At 33.8% G+C, this 15160-nt stretch overlaps 1 protein-coding gene across 2 annotated transcripts in view; it reads left to right on the plus strand.

The window, feature by feature from the left end:
- The window catches only part of LOC118197094 (protein FAM91A1), a 169635-nt gene that overhangs the window by 58356 nt on the left and 96119 nt on the right, over nt 1-15160 (plus strand). For both annotated transcript variants that reach the window (XM_085809656.1, XM_085809657.1), the window contains one exon: nt 9895-10001. In XM_085809656.1, coding sequence (XP_085665782.1) covers nt 9895-10001 — 107 coding nt within the window. The remainder of the gene's footprint in view (nt 1-9894; nt 10002-15160) is intronic.

Consider the following 15160-nt stretch of genomic DNA (forward strand, 5'->3'; position numbering starts at 1 on the left):
TCTAACATATGCTAACTGGGTACACTGATCAGTTTTCTACCCTAATAAATAAGCGAAATAACAGACTATCACACCAAATTACAGCTTATAATAATTAATAAACCTTAAGATGAAAAATAACACATATCTGATTCCAAAATTAACACATACTCATATTAATTTGTAAGTTTACTATTTTTGACAGTCAATAGCTCACTAATTAAGCCGGTAACACAAATCTTTAAACCTTCATTTACAAAATTTAAATTAACTGGTCATTATTCAAAATATTCTAATCACTTAGTAGTTTACACATATAAAACAAATGTTTTTCTTCTAAGTAATTTGAAAAGATCCAGAGGTAGACAAATTTAAAAATCACTCGCAGATTTTCCGGAACATATAATCTTGAGGGAAGTGTCCATTTTTTCTCACGGAGGAAATCTGTTTCCTTGAGCCAACACCTTGATTACAGTTAATAAACTAACACTCGTGCATTGAAATCCATTCTGCACAAGAATTTCTGGAAACAGGGTGAAGTCCTTTTTGTAAAATTAACCACCCGATCAGGAAAAAGTTCATTCTTCAGGAACATATTTCTGTGTGGAATGTCTAGGTGTCAGGAAGCACAAGCGATGGATAGTCACATTGATCCGGAACTTCCAAGTGTCAGGTATATTCACTAACAGTCACACACTCAGGAGCATTCTTTATCAGGAACGCTTCAATAAACCAGGAAAAACATCTTGAAAGGACCGAAACTGGAAAGGCACTGGGCAGGATAAACAGAAAAATCCCCTGGTATCAGCATCATCTCGAGAATATCTATTTATAATTCTCGGAAAATTATAATGGAGAAATGACAGTGGTATAAATTTTTTGTGTTCTAACACTTTTTTTAATGCAAATTCTCATCTGCTCAATGCCAGGAATCCATAACCGCTGGTGTGCTGGTTCACGTTGCTCACGAGAGCGAGACCTGCAAAGTGTCAAGCCCTCACACTTTTCTCCTTTTCCTTATAGCTCAAAAATCAGAATCAGAATCCAGACTGAAGACTAACTTCTTACAATGTGCAGCCTCCGAGATAGACTCGGTCTCTCCGCCCCCGAAAATTTCATAGGTTTACAAAAAAAAATCACAAAATGAAATCTCACCAATCCCAGAATTTTACTTTATCTTTAACTGAGAAAATTACACCCCCCACAATGAATCAAAAACAAGGCAATCTGACAATGGAGTCCAGACCATCTGTACTCCATTGTCAGATTGCCTTGTTTTTGATTCATTGTGAGGGAAGTAAGGTGGAGCCCCCCAGCTAACAAACGGAAACTAAGTGAGAAGAGAATCCAATTACCTAACTTACTGAAGGAATCATTGCAAGTATAACAAAGCGAAAGCTAATGAGAATGAGAAAGCTGATTTACGACCTCCATAGTAAAAAAGACGACAAACGCCTTAACTGCCTTCAGTTCTACTGTTAAGAGAAAAAGGCCGTTAACCAGATTTGTTTGCGTAAACGTTTCCTGTCTTTGTTACGCTACAATTTCAAGAATAACGAGCTAAATAAAGCTTTTTAACAATTTAAAAATACTCTTTTTACCAGATTAAAATATACATAAGTACAAATAAAAATACTAGAATAATAACTTAAAACAAACATTAATATAATTACAATTCGCGACATAACTTTCCCCCTCGGACTAGTGGGAAAATTTTGAGGAATTTTTCAAAACAAAACAAAACAGCATTTCAAATACTAGCATGTTAAGTGTTATACAAATAATCAACTCAAAACTATTTGTCACGGATAGCAGTGATTAAAAAAATTAAAAAATTACTCACAAAGCATTAAGTTTTCGAAATTAAATTCAAAATCTAATTCCAACTCATATAACAAATTAAACATCAGCAGGAGTGAAGTGTCATAAAATCCATTTACAAAAACAAGTTAATAAAATGCACACAACCCCCCCCTCGAAAAAAAAACACTAGTGACAGAAATGTACACTTTAACTCTCAAGCCAACCAACAGTGAAAAAAAAAAAAAAAAAAAAAAAAAAGAAAATCCTAAATGAAATAAACACAGAATTGAACCAGAAGTTGAAACAAAAGGAGAACACCCCCAGGAATGGAAAAGAGTACTTGACCAAAATCAAAGCCTAAAGAATCTAGAGCACCTCTAGAAGCAAAAGAGAAAATAATTTAGATAAACTTACTTGAAACAAAGAAATGAAAGTTCGGACCACAGAAAAATCTTTAAACCCAAACCACTATTGTGTCAAGAACTCGAAACCAAAACTAAAAGAAATTCACACAAATGCAGACAACTGCTAGATTCAACCAGTTGCAAAAATACAGAGGAAAAACTTTAAATACTCCTTCAAGAAAACAAAACTTCAAATTCATAAACAATTCAAGGTCAAACAAAAAAAAAATTCTGAAATTAGTCAACATGAAAACAACGACTGAACTGAAACAGGATACACACAGGAATTTCACGTAAACATGAAAGTGCCCCCCCCCAAAATTGCCACAATTTAGAAGGAAACCAAACTGCATAAGGGTTCATAAAGAAGTGAGTCACAACGAAGAACAGTTGTTATCCATACCTTTGACTGACATGAAGAAACATAGAGAAATCGATACTGCATCCATGTAAGTTGGGAGAGTAAGGCTATTTAATGAACAATACTTGCAATTCAATGCATTCCCTAAACAAACTGCCAGACCAGTTGAAAGATAAACTCAGAATACACGTCTAGTAAAAAGTTGATGTACTGTAATTAAGGCTGTAAACGAACACAACTATGAAAGACACAAAATAATTCTCAAAACAAAATCCAGTTTCCGGAGAGTAATCAAGTACTGAAAATGAAGTTTATGCATTGCAATTTAGGTAGCAATCAAAAGCATGACAACTTCACAACAAGACTACAAAAACTGCAGATACAAAAATGCAAAAGCTCACAAGAAGGAAGTGCTTACTAAAAAATATTCTCAAAACCAAAATCTCAAAATCCATAAATCTCACAAAACTCAATTTCATACTTCTTAAACCACTTCAAAACACAACTCCTTGAAATACACTAAGCCTCTAGAGCAATCACAATTTGTCAGAAAACCACACAGTGTCAACCAGAAAAAAAAAAAAAAAAAAAAAAAAAAAAAAAAAATCAAAAGAAATTTGAAAGACAACAATTTTGAAAACAGAAACTCAATACAAAGCTCAGTTGAGTTAATTACACTTAAAATCTCAAAATCAAATCAAAATTCTTCACAAAATCTCCACAACACTAAACTCGCATAAGTAAATTGTAATTCCACAAAATCAAGTTCTCAAAACAAACTTCCCTTCCACTAGTAAAAAAGTTTACATTTCGAAACACAAAATTTACTTCCACTTTTAAATACTTATTATAACACTGCAACAAGTTCAACCGAAAAAAAAAAAAAAATTCAAAACCAAAGAAATAAAACTATTGAAGCTCAAAAATTGACAAAGTCAAAAAACAAATTTAGATCACTGTTAAAACAAATGCTACACCACTCACTAGGAAACTCACTATAAAACTACGTTCAAACCACTTGAAAAGTCAAAACTATGAGTACAGAGTAAGAATAATATCTTTTAACTACATTTCCCAAATTTCAAACTAAACCAGTTCTACCTTTCCAGAAATTGAATTTCTCATAAATCACAACTCACAGTTTGCTGTAAAACACAGAAACTCACTAAGCAATACTCTTAACACCTTTTCTTGGACAGCAATAAGTGTTAACAAAATTCACAAACTAGGTAGAAATTCAATTACACAAACTCATAAAAGCTAAACAAGAAACTTCACTCTGGCTGAGACTAACTACCAAAAAAATTTAATCAGTCCCTAAGTAAACTGTCACTGGTCCGATGCAACTTTACTACAAATCTAACCAAAATTAACTTTAATATGCTAAAAATTCAGTTTTCTAAAAATAAATCAAAATCAAATTTTTAACTCAATTCTATTCGGCACAAATTTCTTAATATGTATTAACACACTTGAAGAGGTTTAAAAAATTATTATTTCTCGAACACAAAAATACTGCTCTTACACTAAATCAATTAGTTAAAATTAGAATCTCCGAAGCAATTGATCAAAATGCAAATAGCAAAATCAATTAACACAAATACAATTCTCGCGCAAAACTTTAAACTAAATGATAAATGGATCAAACACCTAGATGGGCGCAAAAAAATTTCATCACTTATAATCTAAAATGTAATATTCATACAACATACAAAAACAGAATAGAAATCAAATATAAAATAATACTCAAATAATACACACAAAAATTGTTCTAGTGGTCTGCCAGTCGCGAGGTCACTGCACCATTGTAGCGTTGCTGAGAATGAGGGGTTTTAACTTAACACCTTTAACTCAACTGTCACATGGTGCGGGACAAAACAACTAAAAATCAAATTCATCATAAGAACAATCATATAGTGGTAGTACAATAAATTTTTAGGTTCACGTTGTGAATAACCTACGTAAAAAGTTAAGTCAATAACAATAACTTCAAATTCAATAAAGCTCCATGCTTTCTTAAAAAGCCTCCCGGGTCAAACAAATGGAGTGACATGACAGGCCACCCAAGACATATACACACAAGATAAATAAATGCAATAAAATTTTAAGACAAACACATTTATTAAATTTTCTTGAATAATTCTAACATATGCTAACTGGGTACACTGATCAGTTTTCTACCCTAATAAATAAGCGAAATAACAGACTATCACACCAAATTACAGCTTATAATAATTAATAAACCTTAAGATGAAAAATAACACATATCTGATTCCAAAATTAACACATACTCATATTAATTTGTAAGTTTACTATTTTTGACAGTCAATAGCTCACTAATTAAGCCGGTAACACAAATCTTTAAACCTTCATTTACAAAATTTAAATTAACTGGTCATTATTCAAAATATTCTAATCACTTAGTAGTTTACACATATAAAACAAATGTTTTTCTTCTAAGTAATTTGAAAAGATCCAGAGGTAGACAAATTTAAAAATCACTCGCAGATTTTCCGGAACATATAATCTTGAGGGAAGTGTCCATTTTTTCTCACGGAGGAAGTCTGTTTCCTTGAGCCAACACCTTGATTACAGTTAATAAACTAACACTCGTGCATTGAAATCCATTCTGCACAAGAATTTCTGGAAACAGGGTGAAGTCCTTTTTGTAAAATTAACCACCCGATCAGGAAAAAGTTCATTTTTCAGGAACATATTTCTGTGTGGAATGTCTAGGTGTCAGGAAGCACAAGCGATGGATAGTCACATTGATCCGGAACTTCCAAGTGTCAGGTATATTCACTAACAGTCACACACTCAGGAGCATTCTTTATCAGGAACGCTTCAATAAACCAGGAAAAACATCTTGAAAGGACCGTAACTGGAAAGGCACTGGGCAGGATAAACAGAAAAATCCCCTGGTATCAGCATCATCTCGAGAATATCTATTTATAATTCTCGGAAAATTATAATGGAGAAATGACAGTGGTATAAATTTTTTGTGTTCTAACACTTTTTTTAATGCAAATTCTCATCTGCTCAATGCCAGGAATCCATAACCGCTGGTGTGCTGGTTCACGTTGCTCGCAAGAGCAATACCTGCAAGGGGTCAAGCCCTCACTCTTTTCTCCTTTTCCTTATAGCTCAAAAATCAGAATCCAGACTGAAGACTAACTTCTTCTAACGTGCAGCCTCCGAGTTAAACTCGGTCTCTCTGCCCTTGAAAATTTCATAGGCTTACAAAAGAATCACAAAATGAAATCTTCCCAGAATTTTACTTTAACTGAGAAAATTACACCCCCCACAATGAATCAAAAACAAGGCAATCTGACAATGGAGTCCAGACCATCTGAACTCCATTGTCAGATTGCCTTGTTTTTGATTTATTGTGAGGGAAGTAAGGTGGAGCCCCCCAGCTAACAAACGGAAACTAAGTGAGAAGAGAATCCAATTACCTAACTTACTGAAGGAATCATTGCAAGTATAACAAAGCGAAAGCAAGTGAGAATGAGAAAGCTGATTTACGACCTCCGTAGTAAAAAAGACGACAAACACCTTAACTGCCTTCAGTTCTACTGTTAAGAGAAAAAGGCCTTTAACCAGATTTGTTTGCGTAAACGTTTCCTGTTTTTGTTACGCTACAATTTCAAGAATAACGAGCTAAATAAAGCTTTTAACAATTTGAAAATACTCTTTTTACCAGATTAAAATATACATAAGTACAAATAAAAATACTAGAATAATAACTTAAAACAAACATTAATATAATTAAAATTCGCGACATAATACGTGGTGTTATAGTTTTTAGGATGTTCCATTATACTGTGCTGGAAACTTCTGTTTTGAACCATGGATCCAGGTAGTAAAAATTCTGTTCTTCCTGGTACTGTGACATTGTCATGAGCTACTATTTGACAGACGTATTTAACTCCTTTAATTCCAAACAGGGTGTGCTGAATAGGTGTGCATTCTGTAATAACTCTGATATTAGGGTTTCTGAAGACAGAGAAACTGAAGGACTACTGCTTTGATTAATGCATATAATTGGAGTACGTGCTGCAATAACTTCTTACTTAATATCTTTTGCCTTAGCACTAACATTGACAGTGCTCACTGTGATGGCAGTTGTCCATATTTCGATGAGTGCTAAATTTACTAGTATTGCTTTAAGGCTGTTACCGATTTTGGAATATTCTGTTATACCATACTGGGAATGTATATATTCTGTTTTCGGCCATGGAACCAGGAAGTATGAATTTTTCATACTGTGATATCATCTTGAGCTGTGATATGGTGGATGAATTTAACTCCTTCATCTTTAATTCTGAACATGGCTATGTCCTCAGAGGTAGAATATAGTTTTATTTTTAAAACCCAAGTAAACATTTTTTTTTTCCTTAGGCTACTAGTAGTCCTTGCATGTCTAATCCGAGTGTGAAGGATTATATTTTGTGTAATGGTAGACAGCACTTCCAAACATGATTTTAATGTTTAACTTTCCGTTGATTTTTATTTTATCATTGGACATAGTAGTCTGGAGTGTAACTCAGGGCGACATCCAGATGAGTGTACCTTCCACTTGTTGAGACAGATCTCTTCAGATGATGGTAACATTGGCTCCTATATCAATAGCCATATTGCAGGGAACTCTCGTTATATGTCTCATGCTGAAATGTCTGTTGCTGCTACCAGTTACTGCAGAAATCTGAAGCACTTTAAAATGGGGCTTCTCATATGTGCAATCTATGCTTTGCAAAGATGGCCATTGATTTGTTTCTTGCCTCCTTACTGGAGAGCAGTCTTATTTTCTGTTGTTTAGAGGTATTTTGCAACGCTTTAAAATGTGGCCTTCACCATCACAGTTCCAGCACTTAAGCATTGGTTTATTGCCACTTGTATTCCACCTGAGGGCCTTGTATTTCACCTTTGTAGTTAAGTCATCTAGATGAGCAATCAATTGATCTGTTGGCTCCTGGACATAAGCAGCTTTGATTGGATAACAGTCTCTGCGAGTTGCTTCCTAGGCTGCTTTCAACTTCATGGCGTACACTAAAGTGCTGTTTACATCCTTGACATCTGCCATTTGCATGGCTTTCTGTATCTCAGGGTCCTGGATGCAACTGATGAAGTACTGCAGGGATAGAATTTCTCATGTTTCTGTTAGGCAGTACAAAAAGGCGAGATGACACAACCTTGCAAAATCCGTGACGAGCTCCTGGAGTGTTTCTGTGGGCTTCTGTTGGCGAGATTTTAACTGAAACCTGCTATAGTCTTTAAAGACTTCTTGCCAAAGTGCATCTCTAACACACCAGATAGATCTTCAAAGTGTAGCCTCTGGTTTTAGGGAGAGTTGGAAGGGAATCGCCTACATCTGCTTTCAAAGAAGCGGCGAGATGCCGGGCTTTAGCTTCTGAATTCTATCCATTTGCATTTTCCAGTTAAGAGAACGTATTGTACACTTGCCAGGAGGTTTTTCCATCTTATGCGGCTAGCTTTAGAGAGGGTCAGGGAGACAAATAGACTGTCTCCCTCCCCTTTAGAAGAACACAGCAATTTATCTAACCCATGTTTTACTGGTTCTCTTTATTCTGGCTGTCTGTTAAATATATCTGGATCATTTGATTTGATATTAATTATTCCACTTTAAGAAGAGAATCAAATTATATAGACATTCAGATTATTTTAGTTTTGGTCTTGATACCTCTTAGTCAAAATATATGAATTTTAATTATTTTAATATATGACAAAGAAAATTGACTATCAGAAAAATATTTTAGACAACCAAATTAGTAAAAAAAGTACATGATTAACATGATCGCTAATTAAACTTTCTGCAAATGGTGTTGAAGTTAGTAAAAGGCATGGAAAAATGATTTAAGTAAATTCGTTTGTGAATAACTATCTGATTTTTGCAGATAAGGGGGGGACATTTTTAGTTTTATTTCTTCCATTGTTCAAGCTTTTTTCTATAAAATTCTCTACCTTTTTGTAAAATTCTTTGTAATTGGAGATGTGTATCTAGAATCAAAATTAAGAAAGTAAAGCTTATACCTTTTTTCTCAAACACTCTGTGTATGTTGGGGAAATGATACTTTATATGAAATTTCAACTTAATCAACTTGCATACTGAGTTTTAAAATTGAAGATGCGAAATGTGAAAGCTAGAAGATCTGAATTGGGATGTTCTGTGTCAGTGGTGTCGAACTCGCAGTCCCTGAAGTGATTTTATTCACCTGTCGAAAATATTTTACTTATGTATTTGTAGCAAATATGGTACTTATGGTTTTAAAGATATGAAGCTATAGGTTAAGCTTATGTGTGCGAGTGCTATTGAAGGAATAAAGAATGAATAACTTAGGGCTTTATCATTCTATGCTTGTACATCAGGCGATATGTCTAGTGTAGTGTGGGACAATTTCCCACATTGGGTCAGTAGATTTAGTGTACCAGCCAACAGCTGGTGGTGCTCTAGTATACTAAAATTTCTGGTTACAGTTAAAAGTAAGTTATTTAATAGTTAATTGAAGATACTGGAATTACCTGAAATAAATGTCAATCTAAATTTAATCGATTCATTTAAATTACAAAGTATAATAAATAGAAATTTCTTGCAGATACCAGTTTTAGACTGATAAATAGAAAATAAATATAAAATTGATTTTTTTCCCCTTTGTGTTATTATCTATGTATGCTTTGATAAATATTTAGTAAGTAAAATTTCTAATTTATTTTGTTTTGTTTACAATGTTGTAAATTTTTTTTAAAAAAAAGTATTCTAGTCCATGAGCTACTTTCAGATTGAGCATTTGGCCCCACATGCAGTTTGAATTTGAGACCATTTTATGTTATTTCCTCCCTTTAAAGATTTTTTTTTACTGTGTTGAATCTGGTTTCTGGTTTGAAAATTGAAATTTTAAAATATTTAACTTGGTAAACACCTTTTTTATTTCAAGTTGTAAGTATTATTTCAAGTTTCAGTTAACTTTTTTATTTCAAGTTTCAAGTTCAAGTATGTGAAGAGTAAAAAAAATAATTTTTGAAATGACATGTTTCATATAGGCATTAATAATTTCCATGTAGGAGAATGGTTTGCTGTTATATTGTGTAAGGAACATGGACTAGTTAAGTTATAGTATTGTAGTTGAGTTCAAGTAGAGTACTTTTGCATGAGTTTGTTAATATGAGAAAAAAGTACATTGAAAATGTTTAAAAAATAGCTTTCTTCCCTCCTGTAAAACTAGCTAATATATGAACTTATTTTGTATATTCTTGAACACTTCAAATTTACATTTTTCAATATTTATTCCTTTTCAAGATGATCTTTAACTTAATAATTTTTATTTGTAGTTCCTCCTCTTGAAGGATTTGTCATGAACAGAGTCTTGGGTGATTATTTAGAAACACTTTTATATAAAATATTTGTTTCTATAGATGAACACACGACTGTTGCAGAGGTAAGAAAAAAAATTGAGCTGGTATGATTAACTTTTTATATGAACTTCAATACACTGCTGGCCATTAAAATTGCAACACCATGAACGAAAACAAATAAAAAATATTTATTGTAATGTAGTATGGCATAAGGACAAAATGATTAAATTTGTAAGCAGTTTGGGAAGCTACAGGGGTGCAAAATTGGCCCGTACCTGGTAAAGCATGGAGTCGAACTGGGCTTGGATGACAGAAATGGGCAATTCATTCCATGCTGCTTCAAGTTGATGCCACACTTCATCAACCGTATTTGCTGGAGAGGAGTGGCTGGCCAGTCTCTCAGCAGTCAGTTGTCACGCTGCCTGGAAAACCGTAAAAAGTCAGGGAATTCAAAAATTGACAAAGCAAATTCAAGGAAAAGTCAGGGAATTTAAATATTTTAGTCAAAATCTGGAAAAGTCAGGGAAATTGATACGGCAATTCCCCCCAGAAAATCGAGTTTTGCGCCAACTTTGGAAGCGATAACTTTCTTGGCAAAGTGTGTATCGCTTGAGCATCATTCAGGCAGCTGGCATAAAGCCAAGTAGCCAGCAACTTTGTTTTCCAGTAACCTCGAGAATCGAGAATCACATGCGTATGTGCAGTCCATGTTGAACTATGCATGTGCAGTCCATGTTGAACTATGCATGTGCAGTCCATGTTGAACTAAGCAAAATAATAATTCTATTATAAAACAAAATCAGTTTAATCCTAGTGTACGGTACTATGTAAGTTAGAATCAAAGAATATGTATTCTTAAGAAGGAAAACTCTGCAACACGAGTGGCTCCGTTCCAATGTAGAGGGAAACAGCTGCGCATGTGCGAAATATCTGTCTCCAAAGCTCGATGCTGGTGTCAAAGTTCGAAGGTCATGTTATTAAGAGTTCATAAAATGAATTTCGTAAGCAAAAGAAAATATTTTTTCGCGCAATTAAATTAATTAATGGAATAGTTATTTTGAGGGGGGGGGGAACTATGAAAATCCGGGTTTAAATTATTGTGAAAAATCAAAGAAGAAACTTTTTGTCAAAGAATGTTTCTTCTTAACACGTGTTCCTCAATTTCCTGTATATATCGCGGAGAGGGAAATTCTGGCCACTAGGTTTCGTCGCCAAATCCCTTGCCGAATTTTCCCTCCACTTTCTAGCGCCATAATAGCATTACGTCTATGGAAGGTTTCCTTCTTTATATAGACATTCTTTGGTTAAAATAACCTCCATGTATTCTATTCTAACCTCCATGTACGGTACACACAGGGTATGGCGACATTATGATGAACAGTAAGCGGGTCATTTTGGTGTTGGTGACAATTTTCAAAATCATGCCAAGGCCTTACCGTATGCTAGGATTTACCACAAAATCTTTTTTTTTTTTTTTTAATAAATGCCTTATTTGTCATTTTGCAGTAAAATAAAAAAATAGTAATCATTCATCTAGGCTAACCATTAAATATAACTATATTCGCTAAAATATCGTTGATTATTCTAATTCAAGTAATTATCTTTATTTTTATATTATTCATATCATTTAATGCTACTTCTTCCCTCTAAGTTTATTTATTATTAGTATATAATACTTTCAATTTTCAAGAAGTTTTCTCTGGCAAAATCCTGAAATGAATTTTAGCAGTATGACGACATGCCATCACGAAATTTAATGCACATATTTTTCTTATGTAGGCTGCTGAATAAATATAAAATACTTGAATTTATTTTAAAATATCATTAAATATATTTCTTTTTTTCGTTTAGCTGCAAAATGTCTGCAAAAAAAGACATTTTTTAATCCAGATTGAGAAGATTCTAATCTCAATCTTCAGTGGAGAAAACAATTCCTTTATAGTTAAAATAGTAATGTTTTGGGGATTATATTTATATATATATATATGTCATATGTAATTTGCAAATTTTTGTGTTCTCAAGTAATACCGTAATTAATTTACCTCTTAGCACAGCCAACGTGCATTACATGGATAGACTAGAATTTTCTTAAAACACACCTGGAAAACCTGAAAAAAGGGAATTTCATTCTCCTGTTTGAGTGGCAACCCTGGTTTACTCATGTGTAACATGAATGCGATATGGGATGTAACAGATATAATGTGGATGTAACCATTATAAATAAGTGAAGTTTTAAAATTACCTTTAATTTGATATAAGTTAATGGTTTCATAGAAATGAAAATTATATTTTATATAATATCTTCTGAATTTTTCTGTTATTTTAAAATGAGATCTTTAAAAAATTGACCTGTAATATAGTGTATGGTACATGCATTTCGATTGCACACTTGTGCAAAACTGCATGCATACATAATAATAATAATAATGTTACGTAATGTACAGGCACGATGAGATATCTTCCTCACAAAGCAGTTTTCGGGTTGCCATAAAATAGCAAGGAAGGCAGGGATGCCACATTTGGCGACAAAATTGGCGATATGCCATGGACGGATGGAGAACCTTCTGGAACGAATTCTTACCGGCTCAGAATGTCCTCGAACACAAGCCGAAAGCTATATAAACCCTGCTGGTTCGCAGTCAATGTGTGCCTCATCTAGCGAGCTGATAGTCAGTCACAGAGCGAGTGTCTCAAAGTCTAGTGCCGAGTGCATTGAAGAGTCTCTTAGTGTATCGTGGTTAGTGCATCGTTGAGAGAGCGTGTTGAGCTCTAGGAAGAACTGAACCGAAGAGCCGGAATGTAGTGGATGAATTTAGTGTTCTTTTTTTCTCTGTTTCAAGCTCGTTAAATTTGTATGACATGTTAAACCGACGATTATGGATTACAGTGATGAAACTTTTGTCTCATAAATGCATTTATAAATGCTGCTTGAAATGGTAGTCCTACAGCTTCTTGTAGGGACAAAACATTAAAAAATTAAAGAAGGTGTTAATGAAAATCAAAAATTAAATCATTAATAATTCATCATAATTAATTAATAAAAAATTAAAGAAGATATCAGAAAGAGCAGTAATAAATGCTAACATATACAAGGATGGTTTAGCAAATTTATTCCAAAGGATCTGTCATATACATCCAGAAAACATTGAGATGGGCTCTTGGTTCTTTCTCTAAAGTAATAATGCTTGGCCATATTCAGTCTTCATCATGAAAGAGTTTATGGCCAGTAGAAGAGCTGTAGCTCCTGGTCATCTACCTTACTCTATGATTTTGCTGCACCAGACTTCTTTCTGTTCCAAAACCTGAAGTGAGCCCTAAGAGGAGAATAGTTTTCGTATATTCCAGTACTTTAAAACCACGTGATGAGGGTTTTCCATGTGATAACTAGAGAAGAATGTCCACAATTTCCAGGAACATTATTGCAAACAATGGGCATTATTGAATGGAGTAGAAAATGTTTTTCTTGATTTAAGTAAGAATTTTTTGTTATGAAAATCTTAGTGAACTGTAGTGTCATGCTATGTATTGTGCATATGCAAGGTTTCATTATACTAGCAATGCTTCATAATTTTCTTTTTGTAATTCAGCATTTACACTTCAATTTATCCAAGTTTTTCTGTGTAGTTATGCATTTAAAAATAATTCATATTTCCTTCCCATATCCTTTCAGTGCCCTTTATTAAATCTGGTGGGAAAGGCATGTGATATGTTTTGTTTTGGAAGGTTTAGACTGGACCTTTTACTTTCTCATGACTGAGCATCTGAAGTTAAGGGTTATAAATGTATTCTATGCATTTCTGTGCTCCCACCTTTAAGACATCAGTTTGGAAAAAGTCTTTTTGTTTATCTGTGGTGTAGTTCCTTATCTGTAAAACCAGAATCCCACACTAACATACCTTTTTGGCCACCTTTCAAAACAAGTAACTCGAACAAGAACTAAATTGACCTACTTTCTTATTGCTGTCTCATGCACCAAGCTTTTTCAGTCTCTAGAACATAAAAACCTGAAACATGTTTGATTTTCTCTTTCTTGCCCTTATAGATTATTTGAGGGGTTTCTTTCCATCAAGATGATTTGCCAAAATAGATGTAATGTGTGTACTTTCTTAAAAGGTGAAGGGAATGTATATTGCAGAGGCACCACTCTGATCAATGGTAGCTTGAGACCCTTGACCCCTAAACACTGCAGTTTCATAGGAGTCGTGTTCAACAGCTGGTATTTAAGAGAAGTCAATACCATCAACTAAACACTTGAATGCAAGCGCACATTTAATCACTTCCCATATCTTCCAATTTGATCAGTATTGTCAATTTTCTCAGAGATAGTTCATATCACTGAAGAAAACTATCCACCCAGTGTTGCGATGCTTTGAATTAGTCTGGCAATATGTCTAGCTGTGGTGGCATTGCAAGGACAAATGTTTGATTATCATCCCGGAGAATAGCCAAGCACTGCTTTTCTGTCAGAAATCACATCACAGATGATGTGTTCCAATTCAGAAAATAATGGCTGCCAATCTGATCCACACTTCTTTGCATTTCTCTCATTGACCACTGAGGTCTGATTGCCACTATAGGCATATTCATACATCGAAATTCTCTTTGCAGAAAGCTGTAAGATTTTTATCTTTTGAGTCGTCCACAATTCCTTTCTCGTACTCGATGGAAACCTCTTTCTTTTTGCATTCTTATTGTTTGGGTGTCAAAATTTATTATCCTTTAAATTTGTCATTAAATCAAGTGCTAAATGTCTTCTGCTAATGCAGCATATTGTGTACTGAAGATTCTAATCTGTTGCAACCAGATCATTTGTTTCAAATGTGCATGTGTGTTGCATCTACACTTGGTCATTTGGTAACTTCTGTCTACACTTGTCATTTGGTAACCTGTCTGACTGACGATCTTAATTAGGGCTTATTTTAGGAGTTGGTCTTATATTAGGAGTATCCTTGAAAATCATGCTAGGGCTTATTTTTTAGGTCTTATTTTCAGGGAAATTATATAGAATTGTAAATTTGTGATGCATCACCATTGTATATTTGTTTTTCTGATTAATTGTTAGCATATTGAAAAGAATTATATTATCATCTAAAGAGATATTATTTTCTCTATTCCATGTAATTCATGCTGTGATTAAACTAGTAATCATATTATAATCATTAATATTACTCAGCATAATATGTTTCACTTAGCTTCTGAATTACAGCAGAAAATCACATACCAGTAAATTGAAGAGGGTCAT

The sequence above is a fragment of the Stegodyphus dumicola genome, chromosome X2 (genome assembly GCF_044657685.1).
Source record: "Stegodyphus dumicola isolate Sdum_Otavi_A_Nest chromosome X2, ASM4465768v1".
In the NCBI taxonomy this organism is placed as follows: Eukaryota; Metazoa; Arthropoda; class Arachnida; order Araneae; family Eresidae; genus Stegodyphus; species Stegodyphus dumicola.